The 25,148-nt window shown below is 44.4% G+C and overlaps 2 protein-coding genes across 9 annotated transcripts in view; both read right to left on the reverse strand.

Moving 5' to 3' along the window:
• Positions 1–25,148, reverse strand: part of LOC138918369 (phosphatidylinositol 3,4,5-trisphosphate 3-phosphatase TPTE2-like) — a 444,167-nt gene that overhangs the window by 205,033 nt on the left and 213,986 nt on the right. The window lies entirely within an intron of this gene.
• On the reverse strand, positions 793–23,535 carry LOC100146573 (thrombospondin type-1 domain-containing protein 1). Of its 8 annotated transcripts, none has more exons than XM_070240263.1 (6): positions 23,228–23,420; positions 20,635–20,691; positions 19,850–20,000; positions 16,027–16,992; positions 8,210–8,368; positions 793–2,456 (listed from the first exon to the last, which is right to left on the reverse strand). In XM_070240263.1, exons 3-6 carry the CDS (start codon positions 19,905–19,907, stop codon positions 1,045–1,047), a joined length of 2,595 nt encoding a protein of 864 aa, XP_070096364.1. In that variant the 5' UTR covers positions 19,908–20,000; positions 20,635–20,691; positions 23,228–23,420; the 3' UTR covers positions 793–1,044. The 8 variants fall into 8 exon arrangements, with proteins under 8 accessions (XP_070096364.1, XP_070096365.1, XP_070096363.1 ...); XM_070240264.1 differs by having other exon boundaries at positions 20,631–20,691; positions 23,228–23,411; XM_070240262.1 differs by having other exon boundaries at positions 19,850–20,691; positions 23,228–23,535.

The raw sequence follows: 25,148 nt of genomic DNA on the forward strand, positions 1-25,148 counted from the left end.
CCCTGACCTGGAAACGAACCCCAGACTGCAGGGTGAGAGCGCTGAATCTTAACCACTAGATCACCGGGCTGGCTGCTTCCCATATACCCGAGATTAATTTAAGCACATTCTGAGTAACATGATAAAGTTATCTTTAGAAACATACACACACCAGTTTCAGAATGGCACCCCCTGGGGTCCCTGCTGCCAATTTGGTCCAGGAACACAAAGTCAGCATCTTGATGTCAGGCAGTGTCCTGGCCAACACCCACTACCCACTGCAGTTGGTGCTTTCTCAGAAGACAACACCTTGCTTTCAAAACTGTCTACTTTTTTGCTCAAAACAATGATGGATGGATGGATAGGTCTTCATTTGACTCACTACCTGAAAAATCAGCTTCTCATGTGATTTCCCCAAAGCAGAGTTAACTCACATAATTTTGTGTCACATACCAGGGCTCTTCCTTGCATAAAAAACAGTAAGATATCACCAAACTCTGGCCTGAAAGTTCTTCTAGGATATCTTGTGGTATCACCATTCCTAAGTGCATGGTAGTCATAAGTGACTTCATCAGCCAAATATGAAACTGGTTCGATACTGCCCCTGTAGGAGTCAAATTCTTATGCATTTACAACTTAATAAATTACCATTCAGGGTTGTATTAGCAAGTTTGCTTTGTTCCAGCCCTTTTATAGTTGAGACTCCCAGATTTCTGTTTCAGGTTGGAATTGGCAAATGAACTTTTCAAAGCATTTCATCCTCACAAGTCACATCTTGTCATCTTTCATATCCACATGAGACACCAAGCCCTATTTCACTCTTGTTTAAATTTTATTATCATTGTTATTAGGAATAAACCAATAGAAATAGGATTACAAAGGGAAAGGTTCAGGATGAATAACTTCTTCCTTATAAATTCAAACACAGGTGCACACACACATGCTGGTCTGTGTGAGTTACTTCCTCCCCACATTCTGTCCTCCTGCACAAACAATTATACAAAACAGTCCGCACAACAATGTGAGCAGCTGGTACCACAACCTGAGCAAAGGACCCCAGTTGTGTCAAGTCTCAGGCTGACTCTTGGTCGAGATGACCAGCTTCTCCACGCTAAGAGTACTTGTGGTTTCATCCTCTTCATTTGACCCAAAATATCCCGGGAGGTCCAGCATCCTCTGCTCGGCTTCAGTGAGGCCGAATGGTGTATTGTCGTAGAAGGCGAACTCGGGGTGCACCGGGAAGCTCTGGCACTTGTCTTTCCGACATTGAGAAGGGCTCAGAGGACTGACCCTCTGGTAGCTATCTTTGGGGGCAGTGGGGGAGGGCTGCTTCCTTGAGACACTCCTGTGACTGGGGGACGGTCCCCGCCGAGCTCTGTGAGGCTCTGTTCTCTCGCCTCCTGCCACCAATCCCGCCTGACGATCCCCTAGGTCTGGCTTCCTGGTGGGCTGCCCCAAGGTGTAGGATTTAGGGAGGGGGCTTAGTGGACCAGCGGTTCCACCTGCCCCTTGGAAATGGTCCAGTTTCTCAGGAAGCGCGGCAGCACCCCGACTCTGAGGCCTGAACCTGTCTTCTGCCTGGTCCCAGGTCCGCGTCCTAGAACTGTAGGCGGGGTCCTGCCGTGGGGTCAGGGTGGACATGCTCCTCTCCCTGAAGGGCCGCGCCTGCTTGGTCTCGTGGAAACTGGCTGTCCTCCGGAAGTGGGAACTCCTGGGGTGGCTCCGCTCCGACAGCCCCCCTCTGCTGCCCACGTGCCTCATCTGGGATTTGCGGATCACGGTCTGGCTGGGGCTCACGGCACAAGTGGCCTGCGAGACCCCGACATCCAGCCTGGAGGGAGGCCTCTCCCCGGCGCTGACCGCGGGCTGGTCCAGAAACGGGGATTTGATCCTGAACTTGTTTGCGGCAGCTTCTTCCGGGTTCTCCAAGTCTAAGAGGGCGACGGCGGCGGCGGCGGCGGCGTCGATGGCCGTGTCTGTCAGGGGGCTCTGAGACACGTGGTACACCTTGGTGGTTTCTGTCAGGCCTTTCTTTTTCATCTCCTTCAGCTGCTGCTGGGCAAGGCGGTAGCTGAACAGCGGTGGGATTATCTTCTGCGCGTTGGACTGGAAGCTGTCACTGCCGGAAGCGTCGTCCTCGGGAGTGGCCGGCACGCTGCGCCTGTAGGTCAGAGGGATGCCCATGTCCCCCGGGCCCCCCACAGGCCCGTCACCCCCATCCGAGAAGCTCCCGCGCTGCTCGCTCAGCTCGCAGATGTTCTCCTCATCTGAGTTCTTCCGGAAGCTGGGCGAGTGGAGGGAGTTGTGCCGAGCGGGGGTGCTGCACTTGGGGGGGCGGCCGAACTTCCTCCACAGCGTGATGAGGACGGTGGCCACGATGATGAACAAGCACAGCGAAATCCCAGTGACCGTCACGATGTTGTTGGACTTCACCGGGCCCTGCGGCTGAAGAGGAGACGGGCTGGATGGCCGGAAAGCTACAAAAAAGGCAAGAACAAATGTATTCTCTAGTAGTGTTTTCTCTGGTGGTTTTCAGGTCTCTGAGAGGCTTTTCTAAGGACAAAGATTTCTGGTCCTACATCTGCATCTCTGCTGGCAGCTTAAGCCAAACTAAGAAACAGAGACCCATGTAAGTGAGGTGACCAGATAAGCCACAATTAAGGTGATTCCTGGACTCGGGGGCTCCTGCTGACACTTGTCTCACATTTTTCACAAAGAAGTAGCATGAGGAAAGTTTCAAGGTAAAATCCAGGTTTTTGCTTACAATGATGTAAACATGGGATATCTGTAGTTAAATGTACCTTTGAGATGCACGTTGGAAAATTCCTACCAAGTATAAAACTTGAAATGCAAAATAATTTAGGTAGGTTGTACCTAAATTTGCACATCTCGAGAGAAATTGATAGGTGAAAGAAGATCTTCGGTAATACAACAGAATTCATTCCTCCCTTCTAATACCCAGGAACTGTCTTTCGTAAATGTTGAAGCCTCTGCTTTCTCATTCCTCTATTTTCAGCTGTCCACTTCCCTTCCTCCCTTCCATGTGGCCTTGAGTTTTCCTCTTCTTCTCTGCTCTCTCAAACTGGTTTGTCCCACAGTCATCAAAATGTTTCAGCAAGGCTCAGAGGCCAGCGGGGCCTCAGGCTGTACTGCCACCGAAACACCTGGGAACCTGAGACCACCTAATGCCACCAGGCCTCATCTCCCTTTCCTCCGTGGTCACTGTCCTCCATTCAAGCCCTTCCAGTCACCTGTCCTCTCTCTTCTTGCCTACTCTCTTATCACCACCAGCTCTCTGCGTCATCTGCTAGACCCACACTCTCCCACTCTCCCCTCTCCTTTCTACTGTACCCTGTGGTAACCAACCTCCTCAACATCCGGAATCTCTCCACCAAACACTCCCTTTGCCTCCTTGCCTTACCTGAAGACGGAATATCCTGCAGGACACAGCTTCCCCCTGCCCACCCTCTTGGGTGGAAGCTGTGACACATACTTTATAAGCAAACAGGGCCAGAAGTAGGGTGTATCCTGTCTCCTCATTCCTGACTGCCATTTTCAACCAACTCTTTCACCTCTGTATAAAACTTCTACTCTTTTGATGCCCGTGCCATCCACCCAAACTGCCCCCCGACTCCTCCTTCAACTCTGTTATCTGCCAACCTCGTGGCAGCCATCAGTCACTAGTACTTGAGTCCTACTTGAGTCCCAGTGCTTCAGTGTCCATCCAACATGTCATACCTTTCCGTTGTCTGCAGCTGCTCCTCTTCTGAAATCTTGAACTTCACAGCCCACTTTCTGGCTGTATCCTCCCCTCTCCTTCACTCATGATTACTACACTGGGTATTCAACCTCACTGCAACTTCAGATTCCCCAACCCTTGCATTTTCTCCCAATCTGCCAGCCACCTCCTGGCCTCACTTCTCTCCCTACACCCATGATCCATCACTTAAACCATTCTCCTGCCAAAACCTCAACTCTCTGGCCACTAATACTGAGCTATAGCCCTTTCCCTGCTCTGCAGCAAAAGTCCATCCCTAGATAAATCCAGGAATGTGGGTGTGGGAATCCCAGCAGATTCTCAGCTGCTGCACCCAGGCCCTGAGCTCTGGTGGAGAAAATAATGCACCCATGCAGGCCAGTGCCTCTACGCACTGACAGCGCCCAACCTCGGCTGCCCATAACTCCGTCCATGGCTCCCTAAGCAATTCTCTCTTCCATCTTCCATTCCAATAAAACTGCCTCAAAGTTTCACCACTTTCCTCACGCCCCCACCTAATCCCCTTCCTTGGCAGTCTGCTAGGTCACAAAAATAGACACCATCAGGCAAGTACATTCCCAACTTCTTCTGCCATCCTCTCCTCCCCCATAAACTTAGCAGCAGGCACATCTCTACTTACCTCTTTCTCTATGGAATTAGTGGGAGAAGTCTCTTCTTATAAAGCAAGTCCGCCCAGTACTCTCTAGGCCACCCTTCTCCAGGGGGATCGTCCCTTGGTACCAATTATCTCCAGCTTCTCCTTTGTGCAGCTCCACAGAAACATGCTCAAGCTCTTCTCACTTTGTAAAGACCTTTCTAGAACCCTCTCACTACTGCCATAGCTGTATCTTGCTCCTGGTATTCCTAGCCAAGCTTACAGAAAGAGGAGTCCACATTTGCTGACTTACTGCTTCCACATCGTCGCCTCTGGCTCCTGCAACCTGTCCCCAGGATTCCAATGAAACGGGTCCTGTCGAGGTCATTAATGATCTAATAGCCAAACGACAAATGCAAAGGCGCTCTGTCCTGATATTCCTTGACTGCTGCAGCACTGGTTACTGTCTTGACACTTCCTGTGAGTTTTTCTCTTCTTGGTTTCAATGATAACATTCACTTAACTAACTGGAGAGAAGAACATGAACTTTGGAGCCAGGGAGATCTAGATCTCATCCTGGCTGCAATAGCTCTGCTCTCTCCATCAGCATCCCAGACACCTTCACCTCCACATGCCCAAGACTCATCATCCTCCCCCCAGAACCCCCCAGTACGATATGTCCAATCTCAACGGCATGGCCCTGCTGTCCATGCAGTTGCCAGTACCAGAATCCTGGGTTTCATCCCTGATGCTTCCCTCTCCATCACTCACCACATCAGAGTCTTGGAATCCCTCTCTCCTCTGCATCCCCATTGCCAGTGCTTCATTTCTTACCTGGGTTAGTGAAGAACTCTTAACAGGCCTTGCTGCTGCCACCCCTACCCCTTCTGATTTATATTCCACACTACAGCCGAGAGATCTCTCTAGAATATAGGTCCAAACCTTCACAGCCCCTCAGAATCTGTCTCCTGCCTACCTGTCCAGCCTCGTTTTTACCACTCCCTCCTGACACACTATCCTCTAGCCACATGAAACCATTTTCCATCCTCTGGGTCTCTTAATGTGCCACTTTCTTCCATGCTTTCCTCCATTGCTCCCTTTGCTAAAATTTCCCTTCTCACCTATTTCACCTGGTGACACCTACTCAGCTTTCAAACTTCAGTTCAATTATCACCTCCTCCAAGAGCGGAGGTGTTCCCAGCATACGTTATCACCCCTGTAAGCATCCATAGCAAGCTGTGGATACCTTCATCATTGTAGGCTCTCTATTGTACTGTGTATTGTGCCTGTTTATATGTCTGCTGAGCTACTATATCATAAGCCCCTTCCAGACAGGGACATGTCTTATCCATATAGTCCCAACCCAGTCACAGTAACTTGCACATAGTTGATACTCAATAAATGTTAGATTAATTAATTGATTCATTATTAAAAAGGTAACCGCAAAATGATCAATATCCCACCAGACAGAACGTGGGTACAAGGGCTATTGGATCCTCCCACTCTTGTATTGAACAAGACGGACCAAATTAATACAGAACTACCCTCAGACTTTGGCACAAAAATATCCTTTCAAAGCCAAACAAAACTCTAAACTCTCAACCAAGTGAAAATAGTTGAATGATGACAGACTTGATTGCTGACTCATCACTTCTTCCATCTGCAGTGGCTGCTTAGGTCAGTGGGTAGCAGCATTGCTCCGGTACATTATGGAACCCCTTACTTAGCTGTCATCTCTGACTCTGGCTGGTTCCCTGCAAAACTATGGCTGGAGGAAAGCCCAAAAGCTGCGGACCTCGCCCATCTCTGCCTCATCTAGCCTTTCCCCCTTCACCAAAAGTGATGGAGATTTCCTGATGCTAAGCGGCCTGCAGACAGATCTTTAGATTTCCAAAGAGCGGAAAATAGGTTGAATAGGAAAAAGAGAACACTTGGAAGAAATGACCATTTTTACCAATGTAAGCATTTAACTGAGGACCACTTAGAGTAGAAGTAGGGTACCTGTAGCACTTACCCTTTTCACTAATTTAGAATGTACAAATTTCTAGTTCCCACCTGGAATTAAAGAGTTGAGATGCCAGAACATGAAATAATACCACATATCCTAAAAATGATTGCAAATTCCAGGCTGTTGGTGCTTCTAGAAAGCTAGACTGGCTTGTATATTAAGGCAATTATTCAAGATAGGTAGCTTAGTAGATAGGTGTCATATCTAGGTCCCTGCTTTCTAGCTTTATGGTCTCGGGCAGGTCACTTACCCTCTCTGGGCCACCGAGTCCTCATCTGTATGTGGAGATCATGATGTACCTACTTCATATGTTCAAGGCACTTAGAAAAATGCCTGGCAGGCAGCAAGCTCTCAAGATTTGAGCCCAACATAATAATCCTTACCTTATAGAATTATTGTGAGCTGTAAGTGAGCTAATGTATTTAAAGTGCTGGCACATAGCAGATGGTCAATAAATGGTTGACACTGCTGTCACTTCCAAGGGTGCAGTAGAAGCCAGTGGCAATTAATTTTAAGTTCATCTTAGTATTATGGAACTCTACATGGAATATCTTAACCCGATTCTGTTCTCCCAGAATTGAGAGGAGCAGGCATATGTGGAGGAAGTTATACACAAGGAAGGAGCTGTGGAAAGTGAAGAGGACTTGAAAAGAGCAGACAGAGAAGAGAGCCTTAGACAACAGCATGAGACACAACTGGAGAAAGAACAATTCAGGGTGGGGCCCAGGGCTTATGAAAGAAGAGGGGCAGGGTGAGGGCTAGGAGAAGAGCCTGGGCCTGAGGCTGTAATAGGAAAACACGGAAGTGAGAATATCCTCAGGATGCTAGAATAAAGAGAACAAAGCCTACAGTATTGGCTGCAAAGACGAGATAGCAACAATGATTTTCTAAGGCCACAGGTCGGGACACTGGCCAAGATGTAGCCAGATGCCTGTGGTTTTGGCTAAAAGGTGCTCCTTAGCCAAAAGTTGTGTTGAGAGCCAAACACAGAAAAACACCTAACTTCTCCCTATCCCAAAGGGAAAAGGAACTAGGGATGGTTTTTTAACCTGGAACTGGACAGTGGAAGAAGGCAGGACTTGACAGAATGACTTTATCTGAGAGTTGGGACCAGAGCAAAGGCCAGCCAACTAAGTGGAGGGCTGATTGTATATCAGAAGGTGGGATGGTGTGTGGGACGAGCAAGGAGCCTTTATTACTATAACCTATGCCAAATGAATGGGATGCAGCTAACTAAGTCATGTGAGCATCACATCTATGGACCATTCACATCACTTATTGAGCATCTACCAGTGTGTACCTTCAAGATGCTTAGACGATTAAGGAAAAGTCAGTCTCCAGGTGAAGGAAAGAAGAAATCTCCCCACCTTCTCCTGGGTAGGGGTGGTATGGAACACATGTAGAGCCATTCAAGGGACAAGACAAGCTGTCTTGCCTCGTTCTGACAAATAACCATCTGTGTGGTCCCCTAGGGCTTCTCTGGGATGATAAGGAGAAGAAAACCTTTTGAATATTTTCCCACAGTTTTGGTGGGGAGAAGTAACAAAACAAAAAAACTCTTGGGAAGAAATGATCATCCCACCCATTTTTGTATTTTTAAAAATTATTTAATATATCTGAAGTTTTAAGTTAGATAGATTTCCGTGTCATTTCCTGATCTTCCACAGTGGTAAATGCCCTGTCATCCCACTGGCCAGTTACTCCCAGTCATAGACACACTAAGGAATACAGGGTTAGTACAGCCAACAGCAATAACAGAACGTTAATGAGTCCACCCCCGAACTCAGACTGGTGACTTTCAGGCAGCTTGGGTTCAAGAATCTCTCAGATGGAGGCTCTGAGGAGAGACTCCTGAAGGCAGAATACCTACCAGCACACTCCTCCAGGGAACACAGGGAGGTCTCCGAGGACATTCCGGGGCAGCCAGGTCTGGAGGGGAAGGAAGTCAGGCACACGCGGCGACGCTCTCTGACACCATCCCCACATGTGGCACTACACTGGCTCCACGGCTGCCACAGTCCCCAAGTTTCTGCAAGGACATTAGCCATGCTTTTAATGCTAGTTCATTTGAGAATCAGACTTTAACTGTACCCAAATGAAGCAGCCAACTCAAATCTCAGGTCTTGAAAAGTCAGTAAATAAAAACATTCCTAAAGATGTGAAAAAGCTGGAAAAGAGTGTTGCTCCTACCCTTAACACAAAGAAAGGCTATATAATCTACAAAACACTAACCTTCCTAGAACCCCACAGAGGTAAGATCACAGGGCCACCAACTAGCCTGGAATATAAGGAAAGACAGGATGCAAACACTGCTTACCTGGGGCAGACACCAGGCCTCATATAAGCTGGTGAGAAGTCATCTAAAAATGTAATGAACTGCTAGAGGCCTAGCATGGGCTAGCATGGGAATATAGGACCCCTGGGAGCCACATATGCAGGGGGAATTTGTACCCATTTGCAGGCTCTTCCCGGATCTCAGCAGATGCTCACAAGGACTGAGAGCAGAGAAAGCCTCCCTTGTGATGGAAGCCCAAGCAGGGAAGGAGCAGCGCTGTGGGAAAGACACAGACCTCACCCAGACCCTCCTCCACATCTGCTCTATCAACAAAAGCCTCGACCACTGGGGACAAGGCAGCAAACCTTGTAACTCTAAGAGCACTGGTTGAAACTCAGTGCCACTACGGAATGGAGAAGGAAGAAAATCCTTCACCCCAGGGAGGAGCAGACAATATCCTGGGCCCAGACTATGAGAGAGCTTCTACCACTGGGGAGGGGCAGGATCATCAGGAAGGCCCCATCACTGAGACTTTGGGGCACAGCACTTGCCTGAGACTAAGGCTGAACTGGAACAAGAGGATGCTCTCCCACACCCATTGCCCGACCCCCATGCTGCACCAGGCCAGCAATTACCACGTATCAAGTAACAACAGTCTACTGCTGAGGCAGGGGCAAGAGTGACAGGAAAACCTCTCTGATGTACAGGCTCAAGCCTAAAGCTGAGGGTGCAACAGAAGCATGGAGAAAAACCCTCTGGCAACCCAACTCCTACCCTAATCACAAAGTAACATTAGAAAATTTTGAACTCTGTCATGCACTGAAGGTAGCCATAGCAACAGCAAAAGCCCAAACAGCCCCAATTCCTTACCACATTGACCCAATCCCCACACTAAAGGCCTAGCAAAAACAGGGTATGCCCATTTCCAGGCATAAATACTATCTGTCGGTGTCTACAATTCTAAAAAAGATGTCCAGCTTTCAAACAAAAATTGTGAGATACACAAAGAAGCGAGAAAAAAACCATAAACCATCTAGAGACAAAGTAATCAAGAGAACCAGACTCAGATGTGACCCAGATATTGGAACTATCAAAGAGAGAAGTTAAAATAACTATAATTAATATGTTAAAGACTTTAGTGGAAAACATGAGCAAGATGCATGAACAGATGGAAAATTTCATCAAAGATTCATAAGCTTAAAAGAATCAAGTGGAATGAAATGAATAGCGTGCTAACAGAGATGAAGAATGCCTTCCAGAGGCTCACCAGGAGACTCGACACAGCTGAGGAAAGAAGCAGTGACTCTGAATACAGATCAATAGAAATCACGAAAACTGAAACACAAAAAGGAAGAAAAAGAGTGAACAAAACAGAATAGAATACACAAGAGGTCTGGGACAATATCAGATAGTCTCTTATACAAGTAACTGTCAAATAGCAGGAATGTATTATGTGTTTATAGGGCATATAAAGTAAAATGTATGACAACAATCACACAGAGAATGGGAGGAATGAATTGGGAGTGTACTGTCACAAGACCCTTACACTACATGTGAAGCAATATAACATTATTTGAAGGCAGACTGAAAGCAATTAAAGATGAATATTGCAAATTCTAGGACAACCACTAAAAAACATTTTAAGGTAGAAACAATAAACCAACAGTCTAAAGTAAACCATAAAAAATATTCAATTAATACAAAAGAAGCCAGAAAAAAGGGGGAAAAGAAACAAAGAACAGATGGAACAAATATAAAACTACCAATATGGTAGATCTTGGGGCTGGCCCCGTGGCCGAGTGGTTAAATTGGCACGCTCCACTGCGGCAGCCCAGGGTTTCGCTGGTTCGGATCCTGGGCATGGACATGGCACTGCTCATCAAGCCATGCTAAAGCGGGGTCCCACATGCCACAACTAGAAGGACCCACAACTAAAATATGCACCTATGTACCGGAGGGCTTTGGAGAGAAAAAGGAAAAATAAAATCTTAAAAAGAAAAAAAGCTGGTAGATCTTAATCCAACCATACAATGATTACAGTAAATATAAATAATCTAAAGACACCAATTAAAAGACAGATTGTGAGACTGGATAAAAAAGCATGACCCAACTACATGCTGTTTAAAGAAAATACCTTAAATACAAATACATAAATAGGTTAAAAGTAAAAGGATGGAAGAAGTTATACCTTGTGAACATCAATCAAAAGAAAACTGGAGTGGTTATATTAACGTCAGACAAAGTAGATGCCAGAACAAGGAATACTACCAGGGATAAAGAGGGACAATACATAGAGATAAAAGGGTCAATTCAGCGAGGAGACTTAACAACCCTCACAAGACCAGAGCTTCAAAATACATAAAAAACACTCCCCAAACAGTCATTATTGCTTGATAAATGCAAACTTCTCTTCCAAGCATAGGTGCAACCACTCCCAGATAGAATAACTGAGTAGTCCCCTCTTAAAAAATAATCCTAATTGCCTACTCTATCAGCACCCATCCAGCCCCAAGACCCATCAGGTCACGCCAACACTAGGCACCAAAACAACCTCTGCATAAAAGCCCTTCTTCATCCTTTATGGAAAAAAAACTCATACCACAGTCAAAGGTATATAAAGCACTATGAAAACATGAGGAGAACGTGGAGGGCAGAGACATTCTCAGGTGAGCCAAGTGGTGCAATCTTTGGAGTGAGTGACTCATGGAATATGAGTTCTTCACAGCAATTAAAAGTTTCTGGGATCTTCACAAGAGTGGGAGCATTACAAACCAGTATCCTGGACTCCCATCAACTGAGGTGTGGTAATTATGTTCCATCCAGAGGTCCAACTGAACACAATATCGGTTCTGTGCCTCCCAGATCCCACTGCAGCTTCTCAAAGGGTAGAACAATGAGCCAGCTTTGTCCTCAAGCTTCAGAGCTGTCCAGACACTAAGCCCCCAGTGCTCGCAAAGCTTTGGGACTCTCATATTAAAGTCTCTCTAAGTTAAAGTATTATGATTTATTTTTCAAATATCTACTAGGAATTCCACTACTGTGAAATCTAAATTGAAAATTAAGTCAATGTATAGTTTATCCTTCCCTTGTGCTCATATTTAAGACCACAAAAGGGAGAATTACAAAAGCTGAGAATCTTTCTGTTATTCTTTCTTAACTCTGCCTTTACTTTACATAAATGTAATTTATTTAAATACTGAAAGTCATTTGCCAAACGGAAAACAAAAATTTCATTAGTAGGTGCCAGAAAAAAATGAAAGTTTTAATAAAAGCTTGAATCTTAATGTCAAAAATCTCATTTTGAAATGTTGTGTCCTTTGCCCTTGAAAGTGAAATCACAGCTTATATGATAATCAACAGTGAAAATAAGCAAACATTTAAGCTACGTTTTGTCTTTTTATTCCAGATCAAATTAATCAAATAAGAAACACAGGAAAACATTAAAATAAAGCAATGGAAAAATTTAATCAGGCAAATAAAAAAATGCCTTAAGTAACTCTATCTGTTCCCTGAAGATTTCTACTAATAACTTTGAGGGAAATACTTGGCAAAATGGGAAGTAATTAAATAACTGTAGTTCATGTTTTAGAAATGAAGAGCAAGATGACCAATATTCCAAATAGTCTTAACTTTATGAATGGAAGGCTGTCTGTTTCGTCCTGTTTAGATGTCCACACATGCGTTCACACTCCATAACAAACCTGTTTGCCAGGATAAATACCTTTCAGGCCACTCGAGAGGATATTAATTCTGAATGAGCAAAATTTTTCTGGAATAGGAGAAGGGAGATTGTTTCCACCCCAAGACTATCTGAAGGAATGCAGCCTATGAAATATTCACATCTGCAAGACATTTCGCTCAAAAGACTAAGGTAACTAAACAAAACATGCTTATAAGAAGATTCTACTGACATGAGTGAGTAGCTACAAGCAGCAGTAGGAGCAAAGTCTCCTGGATAAGCAGCTCAGATTTTCTGGTCACAGAACAAGGCTCACCTATATTGGCCAGTGGACTCCAAAGTGAGTTATATGTCGCTCAAGGGGGTGGGCAGCACAAGATGAACCCGTGAGACAAGGAGGAAAATATTAGAACTTTTTTTAATCTAAAAGCTTTATATTGTTTAATACATGGGTGGACAGCTGATTATATGGGAGGCACCATAGAATAGTGGTAAAAGCAAACTGTCGAGCCAGTCTAACCACCAGTGGTGGTTTAGCCACTTAACCACCATTGACCTTGTGCAAGTTACTTAACCTTTCGGTGCCTCCATTTCTGCACCTATAAAATTGACAGCCCTAACTCATAGGGCTGCTATGAAGATTAAATGGGTTAATATTCATAAAGCACTGAGACCAGTGCCTCATGCAAAGTAATCACTATATAAATGTTAGCTTTATCATGTCACATGGTCACATACAGCACGTCAGCTGTCCTAAAGGGATCCCAGAGGAAGAGGGGGAGCTGCACTGAATGAAAGGGTTTTACTGGTTCATTCACTTTCATGGAAGTGACGAGTATTACAGCATCCAAGGGTCTGCTTACAGGGATTTTTAAATTATATTTTCTAGTTTTAGGTAAACTAACTCACAAAGTAGACAAGTGGCTTAAACCGATTTCAGCAAAGGATTAAAGATAAAACCATTATCGCAAACAGCTACAAATAAGAACAAAATGACAGGGGTGACAGCACTCCTATTCTTGGTAAAAAGCTCCTGTTTAGTCATTATGAAGGAAAAACAAGATCATCTATTCGGAGAAACAAAAAGACGGCCAAAAATGTTAAAATATCAAGAAAACTATGTATTAAATATGTACAATTTTTGTCAAAAAATAAGTAAAAAAATAAAAATATGTGAATATGAATTTATACCCTCTATCAATAATAATTCTCAACTCAAATATATATATTTTTGGCCTTGAGATACAGGGTCCATACTCCCTATCTGAAACTCTTGGGGCAGATGTGTTCAGAATTTAGAATTTCTCAATTTCGATTTTTTCAAGTTATTACAGTGCCTGTGCTGTATATTACTAACACTCCCCTAGCGGGATCTCAGGCAGCATCCCATAACCAAACGCATTAACATTTCTGCAGAGAAAAATATAAACATTCACACTAAATAGGATAAATGAAAATCATAAATAATCATTTTTGGCAACATCTATTATATATTTGCTGTAAATCGTTATTTACACACTATCTTCAGGCCCCAAGGGGACAAAAATCCATAGGACTTAGTGATTTATTATTCATAGGAGCTGAAGGAGAAGAGGAAGACGCCTGGGTTTCTGGTTTGAACAATGAGATGGGAGGTGGAGTCCAGCACTGAGGAGCAAGATTGGGGGTAAGATGATGAATCCAATTCCAGGTACATTGCTTTTGAGGTGCCTGGGAGCCATCTGAGGGGTGACAGCTATTCAGCAGCTCTTGGATGCAGGGGAGAGGCGCCAATCTGGAGTCGTTGGCCAGGACAGTAATCACTTAGGAAGTGTGTGAGGAGTAAAACAATGCAGAAGTCCAACACTGAAGGGATGAGAGGAGGTGGTGGAACTGGCAGGCAAAGGAGACAGCCACGGAGGTAGGAGGTAAACAAGGTGAGTATGAGGTCACGGAATCAAGGTCAATGAAGATACGGAGGACTGAAAAGCACCCCCAGATTTGGAGACCTGGAAGTCGTCTGCTGGCTGCTTTAGTGACACCATTTTCAAGGGAGGGGTGTGGGTTTCGAGTGGGTTGAAAAGTGAATGTGAAGTGAAGAAATGAACCCCAAAGTGTAGGCAACCTTTTCAAGAACCTGGACTATAAAAGGAAGAGAGAAAGAGGGTCTTAATTGTTGGAGAACCAGGGGTTGAGGGGCTGGGTCTGTTTTGTTTTTAGATAAGAAAATTAAGTACATCTCAAAGTTGATGGGAATGAGCCAGTAAAGAGGGACAGTTAAAGACAGGAGAGAGAGAGGATAACGATTAACACAAGTTTCCTGAAATGAGCGGAGAGGCTGGGATCCACAGTGGAGGGGAGGGTTGACATTGCACCGGAGGAATGACGCCTCTCCTCCGGTGACAGCAAAGAAGGGGGAGAGGATGGGACGATGCCTGTAGGTCTACAGAGATTTCAGTGGGAGGGCGAGGAAGCTCACACCTGATGGCTTCCAGCTACTCTGTGTGGTCAGAGGCAAAGTCAGCTCTGAGAGTTAGCCAGGGAGTAGGTGAGGTCCAAAGAGAAAGCAGGAGGTCTAAACGAGCTGTGGTGGGGAACAGGAGCAGAGCCGACCAGGTGCCTTACTGGGTGGCATGGTGAACCCAGCGGAGAGGAGAGGCATGACCCACCCACACTGGCCCCAGTGTGCTTGGGTGTGACCTTCTCGTCCAGCTTGGGTACAGTGGGCGGCTGGCAGATTGCTGCATCCATGCAGAGCTGGGGTGTGGCCTGGCAGGTGCAACGGAAGAACAACAGGGCAGAGGAGTTTACGGTATTAGTAGGAAGGTGATTAAAGGGATGGGCCACAGAATCTAGGCCAGATAGAGAGGTAAGTGCAAGCAGGGAAGTGGCCAGTGGGCGGGGACAGAGTCAAAGGAAGGGGACGTCTTCTAAAAAGAGAATGTGGGTGAATTTGGAGCAAAATACACTTGGAGTTACAAAGATGGCCCAGGTTTGGGCCATGAGGGGGCACAGGCTCAGTAGGGATGAAGGTAAGAGCATATGTAAGTGACCCAGGTAATCTCTGCCAGATTAGCCTCTTGCCAAGACCAGGCCTGCACCCAGCAAAAGGGAAAGAAAGGCAGAGGAACATGCGGGGTGGAGGGGATGGTGATAACCCCCTTTCCTGTGATTAGCTAGGGCATTACCCAAAGAATCCAGAATTTGAAGAAGTTTAAAAATCTTGCCCTGTAATCTCACTAAACAGACTTCCTTCCTCTAAGGAAGGAGATGTACTCAGCTGAAGGAAGACAGAAGTTACTAAACACGATTTGGGATTTAGCTTTGAACTCTGATCGTACCTGCCATGGATTTGCCATGTGACATAATAATATAATTTTTAAAATATAATGTAATAATAGCTAATGTTTATTGGTGCTTCCTATATGCCAGGCACTATGCTAAGAACTGTATCCATTTCCTTCATTCAATTCTCACAACTCTCGGAGGTAGATACTCTTACTATGTCCACTTTACTGATGGGGAAACCGAGACCTAGAGAGGTTACATGAGTGGCCAGCCAGGTCTGTTTATCGGGACTCTTGACTTTTTATATAAGGATGATAATGCCGTTTGGGACATTATGAGGAGTAAACCATAAAAATTATGATATAGTTCATAGAAAATTAAGTTCACTTAAATTCAAAATCATAATTTTGATTGCATGAAGGCATCAATTTGATTTAAAAAATTTTTTTTAAATCTCAATACCAACCTATATTTCTCTGAATTAGCATGCACTCCTTCTCCTTTGTGGAAAAATGGCTTCTGCTGGAAACACCAAAGTCAAAACAGTACTTATTCCTCCCCATGTCAAACAAAGTGCAGTTGAATACTGTTCTCCTCTCTCCCAAGTTCAGGCTGTTTTCAGCCAGTCGAATGGTCGCTTCCCCAGGGCGTCTGGGGGCTTCCTTGAAGACGGCGACCACTCCTTGGACAAAGATGCATGGTGGGGGCAGCACCATCACCTCCACCCCAGACTCACATGTGAGTTCCGGCACCATCACTAGTTTGTATCCAAATTTCTGGGCCAGGTCAATGGGTCCTGTGGAGGTAATGACCGAGTCTCGGCCAAGCAGCTTCAGCACCACAGTGACATAGGCTTCAGGCCCCACAGGTGCACAGCCAAACTCAACCCATTGGCCTTGAGAGAGTTCTGTCCTCTTGCTAGTTCTTATCTCCAGTGGCTGTCCCTGACTCTTTCTTGCCTCGGGAAGACTGTTGGTGAAGATGACATCCACCAAGATGTTGGGCTTGTCCACAGGGAACGGGCACAGTGGCTGATTGGTAAAAAGGCCCACCTGGAAGGTACCTTCTGCTGCCTTGGATGTCCTATTTAAGTCAACGTGAAAGACAGGCCATTCCACCTTGGGAAAGGCACTTTTCTCCCACGAGGGGACGGGAGTGCTGTTGTCTGCTGCTTCCGGAGTCATCGTGAACCAGTAGTTGCCAGCCTCTTTGAAGTAGAAGCACTCAAACTCGAGCGTCCCCTGGGACTGGTTGGTCAGAAGGTACTTGGTGGTAACAGTCTGGTTGGTGTCAGCCTCCAACGACAGGAAAGATACATTCCTCAGCGTCCCATTAGCACCATCGAAATAATGGAAATCCACAGACACCGTGTGGTTGCTTAGCGCTACATGGCCTGGCTCTCCCAAGAGGAGGTATTCAGCTTCTCCAAGAACTGAAATGAAATGGTCAGAAAGGGCTTTAAAAAGGTGTTTTGAGCAGGACTATTGGTGCCATTGAAGAAAACAGCATTTTAGACACAAGAGAAGTCTGAACTGAGCCAAGGATGATGTAAAATGATGCCGAGTGCTTATCCTGGGAGCTGGGCACTGTGCTGCTCCCATTCTAAAGGGGCTTGTTCCTACATTTCATCTTTCATGGTTATGTTTAAAGTAACTAATCAGCGATAAATACTCTGAACTCACAACACTGAATAATGTAATATATTTGCAATGAAAATCTACAGTGCAAGAGTAACGACTCTCAACATAAAAATCCAACACCTCACTTTTCTCACTGTAATCAAATTCTGGTGTTTAAGTATTTGGGGAAAATGGATTTACAGTGAAGTGAAAGAAAGCTTGGTTTAAATGATATAATATAAACTGCTCTAGACTATTTAAAATGTAAGATCCCAAATATACTTCAAAGTTATTATTTTCTGATATTCAAGACAAGTACTTGGGCATTTTCACCAGTAAAGGAACCAGTGCCCTTGGTTTGTATGAGACAGAAGTGTTTAAAGGAATAAGAAATGTTGACACTATTCTCCAAGGATCATCCAAGGGGTAGAGTGACCATTTATGAAGTAGCCTGGCTTGCCCTTGACAATTTTAATGACATTACAGTAAGTCCTATTGGCCTAGAGAGAAGAGATGACTACTAGCCCACAAGTATCACTCAGTTAGGATCAATCATACCTTCTTAAAAAAGACCTATCTGAGCAGCTGAAGTAGAGGGTGGAAAAAACAGACACACAAGAATCCTTGTTTCTATTTTGAATCTTATCCAAATACATATCAAAGGAGACAGAATTTGGCAAAGTAATAATCAGCTGGCCCATGGCTGCAGTAAGAAATAATTCTAGACTTAAGGGGCTGCAGCATCCTTTTGGTTGAAAAACAACATATGTATGAATTTATTAGTCTTAATATGTATACATAATATAATACAATATATTAATAATAATAACATACACATCCTATATGTCCAAAAGACTCAATGTGTTGTTTGGGTTGGTAGTCTTTAAATATACCTCACATGTATTCAATCAATGATTGTTAGAATCAGCACATGAATATATGGGCACATAAAGGTTTGGGTTTGTTTTTTTTTAATTAGTTCAGCATTTTACCCATTTCTTATTTAAGATGAGGTGAAATAAAATACATAAAACTTGGACAGACCTGAATGCTTGATCACCACTTGCTTGGAAACCGTAATATGATACAGCTCTTTTTTTTCACTTAGTCAGTACAGAGGTTGAGGGATACTCCCCTTTGGATGGAGATGACTCACTAAGACTGAGAACACAGGTCAGATTAATTTGAATCTGATGGGGCAGGATGGTTCTGAGATGCATTTTAAGATCAAGAGGCATACACCCCTTAGCTAACTAATGAAAGCCTACTGTCAAGGACAGAGATTGGCAATGAGGCAGATCAGATTCTGATTTGATGGGCAGCCAGCTAAAGAAAGAGACACACGTGCTCACTTGGAAATGGAGAAAAAAGATACAGTTGATGGGTACCAGCAGTGGCAAAGAGAGAACTTGCTACTTTACTCTAAAACCTTTGTTTTTACAAAGAAGAATACATTCTCATTTGGAAACCTACAGTTTGGTTGTATCATATCCTGACTACTACAGTACAGTCACGACTCGCTTAACAGTGGGGATATGTTCTGAGAAATGTGTTAGGCGATTTCATCATTGTGTGAACATCATAGAGTGTACTTACACAAACCTAGATGGCATGGCTTCCCACACACTAGGCTATATAGTACTAACCTTACAGGAACGCTGTCATATATGTGGTCCATTGTTGACTGAAACCTCGTTATGGAGTGCATGATTGTATAGTGTTCTCTATTCTCTCATTTCTTCTCTCTCCATTCCTTTATTGTATTTAAAGTAACTCATGTCTCAATATAAGCATGTTTTTTTAAAAAAAAACTAACTGGTAGCAACATATTTAATCAACATCAAGTGATATTGATGGAGAAGAAGGGAAAAAATCCAGCTCTATGAAAATATCTCCTTTTCCCTCAGTAGCTTGTGCACTCAACTTCTATGTTCTGCTCTATTTTACACTCACTCAACTTTTATTTTTACATTCCAGTGAGATATTTTGCTCTCAACAATGACAAACATCCTAGCAGATTTTATTTAAATAGAAGACTTTGATGTCTTTATTTACCATTTTGAAACCAGGGACACTTTTATAATTTTTTGTATGAGGCTGTTACACATAGAACAATCTGTTTTTAAGTAGGGATCAACGATTCTAAAAGAAATGAATCCCAGATTGGTTTTCAGTAAATCAAGCATCCTCTTGTTTAACTAAACTTCTTAAAAAGAAAAGACTAGGGAAGGAGATTCCCCGGACACAATGAACAATATACACTCTGGTCTAATGAAGTGGATATGCCACTGATGTGACACGAGCCAGGATGCTCTGTCTCTTGAATCATAATTTCTTCATCAATTTGAAAACAATTTCCACTCTCATACCATCAACTGCTTAGACGAACTGCTATGAACTATTTGGAAATCATCAAAAGAAGAGAGTATTACATTGTTGAATCTATCGGTTCAGTAGTTGCAGACAACTGAGAAATGAGCTCTATTTTTTGAGGCAAAAATGCAGTCCCTTAAGAGAACCCAGGGTTGCAAGGGTCACAGTCTAAAAGGTGCCGCACTGGAGACCCTGCCTTGCCTCCTCCACACAGGGTCGACATCAATGCATTTCTAAACCTCACGCTGATGTTTCTTTGTTGACACCTATAGCATTAAGTATGCTCACAATACTCACCGCAGTCACAGAGCACCACCAACAAGCGATTTGAAAAGTCTTTCAACATTTGTTTCATTCTGATCAGCAAAATCCCAGGTCTTTGGTCTCCTCATGTCCTTTCTCGCATCCAAATTGTGAATTTTTTTTCAAAAACACCTGAAACCAGAACCTCAAAAAACACATGGCTCTGTTCAATGTGATTCATAAAATAGTAATCATGAAATGACAAAACCATTCTAAGAAGTCAAATTTCCTAGTTGATACTGAAAACAAAATAAGGAGGACACTAATTTTTCCCGGGGAAATGATCTGTAATTCTGCATGTCCCTTTTGTTCCGTGATAGCTCACCTGTTAAGAACATTCAGGTATGCCCAACACCAAGATTGTCTTTGCGAAACAGCAAGTCTTTCTCTTTATAGCACATCCTTACATGGAGAGTTTGCTATTATTTGCTTAATTTCATCAAAGCCAATAGCCAATCTAAATGATACATCTGCTAGTCATTTCACAATGATTAATATACTAAATTTTTGCCAAAGTTTCATTGCACTGTGTAGACCTGCCTTGCTTCCACAAATGGGCTTACCAACACTGTCTCTCTTACACAATTGGTGTGTTAGTAGGATTGCTTCATTTCTTAATGCCTAGGAGCTCCATCAAAACTATCAGACCTTTAGAAAAGATACCCAGGGTATTACAATTAAATCAGAACTCCCTGTGACCCTGAGTCCCTTGTTTAGGGCACTGTAAAGAGAAAACACAAATAACAATTATCATCTTCTGTCAGTCTTCCAATACTTGCCACTGCTGGTATCCGTCAGGAGACAGACGACTTCATGCGGCAATCTTCCCAAAGCACCTAGGAGGGCAGGAAAGACCCTGCTGGCCTGTGGTTCAGAATGACTTGTGGAAAGAGGCACTTTGATATAAACAGACTATTAGGTAATAGAATAAGATGTAGGGCATTTAAGTGCCACTTTTTTCATACCAAAGTCTAGTAAACTATGGGCTACTAAACATAACACAATGTATATTTTCTTAATGTTTACATTCCCATTATCCACAGCTAATATATTTTTACTAAGCATATTATATTCCAATATATGTATGTTACATCCCTTTAGATAAGACAGAAATTAATGGAATGTAAAGAATTGATGGAAATAATAAAAAATTCAATGGAAAGAGAACTGGTGTGTCTCCACGAGCTTTTTTTTTTCCTTTTGAGGAAGATTAGCCCTGAGTTAACAGCAGCTGCCACCATCTTCCTCTATTTTATATGTGGGACGCCTGCCACAGCATGGCTTAGCAAGTGCTGCGTAGGTCCACACCTGGGCTCTGGGCCCTCGAACCCCAGGCCGCTGAAGCAGAATGTGGGAATTTAACCGTTGCGCCACAGGGCTGGCCCAGGAGGTTCCTTTCAGTAGAAATTAGCTGAACAAAGGAAATACTGGACTTCCTCAAAGGGAAGCAGAGATTTGAAGTGTAATTATGCAGATGATTAGAGCTCCCTCCCCTCCCTAACAAAAAAAGGGAAATTCAGTTTTGCTGGAATTAAGCATAGATTGGACCTAATCTTTCCCTTGAGAGGGGATGGGAAACTTGGCCAAAGACAGCAGGTGAGCATCATTGGGTCTCCTGGGCAAGTGTGGGTGCTGAGGGCACTTTAAACACTTCCTTTAAGTCACTGATCCTCAGTAACCAAAGAAAGGAGGAGCAAGGCTGGCCCTGTGGCTGAGTGGTTAAGTTTTCGAGCTCTGCTTCAGCTGCCCAGGGTTTCTCTGGTTCGGATCCTTTGCGCGGACATGGCACCACTCCTCAGGCCATGCTGAGGCGGCGTCCCACATGCCACAACTAGAAGGACCCACAACTAAATATACAACCATGTACTGGGGAGACTTGGGGAGAAAAAGCAGAAAAAAAAAAGATAGAAAAAAAAAAAGAAAGGAGGAGCAAGTGATCTGTAGCTCCCAAAAGTTGAACTTGCTTCTCCCAAATTGCTTGCTTCCCCTTGACAATCATTGCTTAAAGAAGCTCCTAATCACAACTGATTTTGCAATTATAACACATTTTCCTTCTTTGAAAATGACCAGTAAAACACAGAATTGTGTGATAATCTACATTTAGAGCTGAATGGAAATGGAATTATAAAATACACCAGCCTACCTGAAAATCATAATAAGGATGTTTTTAAAAATGTTCTCACTTTTGAAAATAAATGCTCAATTTTTACCAGCTCAACCATTAATTTGAAGATATTAACAGAACACCCCAGAATGGAATGGAAGGCTGGATAAAAAGCACTACACTTTTTAAAGAAGACAGCATGCTTCTTTAATTTTCCTTTTTTTTACACCTTGCTTGCTTTTCTTCCAACGTGTTCCCAATACACTACTGGCTACTTATGTTTGGCTTGAGAATCATTTTGAGAAAAGAAGAACTTAGGTGTATTTCATACACATTTTAAGATACTTCTATATAGCATTCACATACAAAAACGTTTACAGACAAATTTTAAATGTATCTGTTGTGAATATTCTCAATGGCTAACAGCATCATGCCAAGCTCAGATCCCATGTTTTTGCTGAAACCAGCTAAGAGAAACCCCTACAGGGTCTTCATAGCTGCCGAAAAAGAAAATAAATTACGCTAAAGTCCATGGGACCAATGACTTACCAAATAAAAGGGAAAATAAAAATAAGCAAAGTGAGTTTTGACCCTTCTGACAAACACGCACACGCTCGTGTGTGTATATATCTAATAATAATATTTATTAGGAGGAAATCCCTAATTCCAAAGCAGCTCGTGTAAACAGGCTTTATTTATATATTCGATCGGCTCTACCCTGGTCCCCCAGGCTGGACGCAGCTTCCCTAGAAGCTGGGCGCTCCCCACCTCCACTCAGCTTTCCAAAGGCCCGCAAGTCAAGTTCATACTTGGAAATCCAGCCCTGCCCGCGTCGCCAGCACAAAGCCCTCTTAAAATGAGGACTGTTCTGAAATGCTTGTATCTCAGAGAGGATTTCTTTTTAGAAAGACCCAAACTTGTTCTGAAACGCTTAGCATCCCAACTGGGACTCAACACCCCGCTACCTTCAGCCTCAGCCCCTCGGCCACACCTGCGCCAGGGGAGAGCCGCGCTCGCGTTAAAGCCGGGACTCCGAGATGCGGAGAGGCACACTTTTCCAAGCGCGTTCCTCGGCGGCAGAGGCTGAGCACTAAGAAGCGAAGGCAGGGGACCGGGAGCGTCCAGGGAACGGGAGTGTCCACCTGTGCTTTCAGGCTGCGGGGAGGGAAGGGGCGGCAGGGTCCGGGCGCAATGCCAGGCCCCGGCGGAGCCACCGGGAGCCCTCGCGGCCCAGCAGCGCCCGCCGGATCGCGGAAGGCTCTTCTTACCTCTCCGGACTGGTGGGCGCAGCAGCCCGGGCCGGGGCGAGCGAGGCGACGAGAAGGGTGGCAGGAAGGAGGCCTCAGGGGCCGCGAGGCAGGGCGTCGAGCATCCCGCGGCCCAGGACTGCGCGCCCTGGACAGCAGCGCCGGGTTCCCGCAGCCCCGCCCGGGCCCGCCCCGAAGGCGCGAGGAGGGCGGCACCCGGAGGGCCGCACCCGGAGGGCGGGGGACCTTGGCGAGCGGCCACATCTGCCCCCGCCCTCTCTGGGCTGCGCATCCTTTCCTGCCCGCGCCGGGCGAGCGCGCTGCTGGACGGGAAACCCGGCAGGAAAAGCTCCTGGCTGGCCGGGGCCTGCGGGAAGCGGGTGCGGAGCCCCGAGCGCGCACACACCCGCAGCCCGCAGGCTGGACCTGGATTTTAAGGACAAGCCAGCAGTCTCCCACCAGTTCAAATTCAGTCACTTCCCCAGCGTCATCTTCTTCTGGGGTAACACAAAAGTCAGTCGTTGAAGTGCATAACTGGTGGGTTGTAAACTTGGTTTCCCAAATGTCATCGAAGAGTTTCAAAAGGAAGCAATTCAGGTAAAGTGCATCTTCGTTTTCTTAGCAGCCAGAAATGGTTGTTCAATAAATCAAAAAGAACATTTAAAAACCTCTAATCCGCAAGTGTTAAAGTTGTCTTCTTAAAAGAACACAAGAGGATGGAGTTCACCTTAAGAGCTGTCATTTTCGAGTCCACTGTGAAGTGCAATACGCTTCACCATTTGCTTTTCTGTTACACAAAATACACCACTTGACAGACAAAACTAACGTGTGGTAGTAGAAATCAGAGCACGGTGGTGGCCTCTGGGGAGCAGGTGATGGGAAAGAGGCACCAAGGACCTCTTGGGAACTACAGATATCTTCGATTGTTTGGTGTGCGATTTACATGGATTTTTTATGCATTTGTCAAAACTCATCCAACTTAAGATCTGTGCATTTCACTGTGTAAATTTTACCTCCATTTTTTTAATGTTTTAAAGATTTTTATTTTTCCTTTTTCTCCCCAAAGCCCCCCAGTACATAGTTGTGTATTTTTAGTTGTGGGTCCTTCTAGTTGTGCCATGTGGGACGCTGCCTCAGCGTGGCTTGATGAACGGTGCCATGTCGGTGCCCAGGATTCAAACTGGTGAAACCCTGGGCCACCGAAGCAGAGTGCACGAACTTAACCACTCTGCCACGGGGCCAGCCCCTACCTCAATTTTTAAAACAAAAAAATACAGCATTTGCAGGTCTTTGAATCTAACTTAATCTTTTAAAAGATAGCACAATTATTCAATTATCAGTTTACCAGAGGTACTAAACTTGCTAAGTATTTATCTTGTCAAATAACTAATTCTAGCAGTATTCATTTAATCTACCCAAAGTTTCAAAAGAGGCTTTAAAGTCATCATCCACTTTCACTACCAACAGAATTATCTAGTCCAATATCCATTCATCAGCTCAAATTGGGATTCCTTTTCACATGCCACAGTCCCTGGCATTTTCAGTTTTAAAAGCAAAAGCTCAATGCAAAGAGTGGGCTTTGGAGTTAGATACAGCTGAGATTAATTCCAGCCCTGCCTCTGTAACCTTGGGCAAATTACTTAATCCCTCCTTTCCTTCACTATAAAAGGCATATAATAATGGTTATATTGAAGTTTTCTGGTGACTGGGTGAAACAGTCAGAAAGCAACTTGCTCTGCGTTAATCTTTCAAAGACACTCTCTCCCCAGGACCTCAATCCAGGTACAAGTGGCTGGTTAACGTGCTTGGTCATTTCTTAAATAACAGCTTTATTGAGATGCTTGGTCATTGTTGCCTTCATTAGAATTCTCACCAAACTGTATTACTGTCTTTATTGGACAGTTAAAACAGTTTAATCTTTTCTAAAAGAAGGCACATAGAC

The sequence above is a fragment of the Equus caballus genome, chromosome 17 (genome assembly GCF_041296265.1).
Source record: "Equus caballus isolate H_3958 breed thoroughbred chromosome 17, TB-T2T, whole genome shotgun sequence".
Taxonomy (NCBI): domain Eukaryota; kingdom Metazoa; phylum Chordata; class Mammalia; order Perissodactyla; family Equidae; genus Equus; species Equus caballus.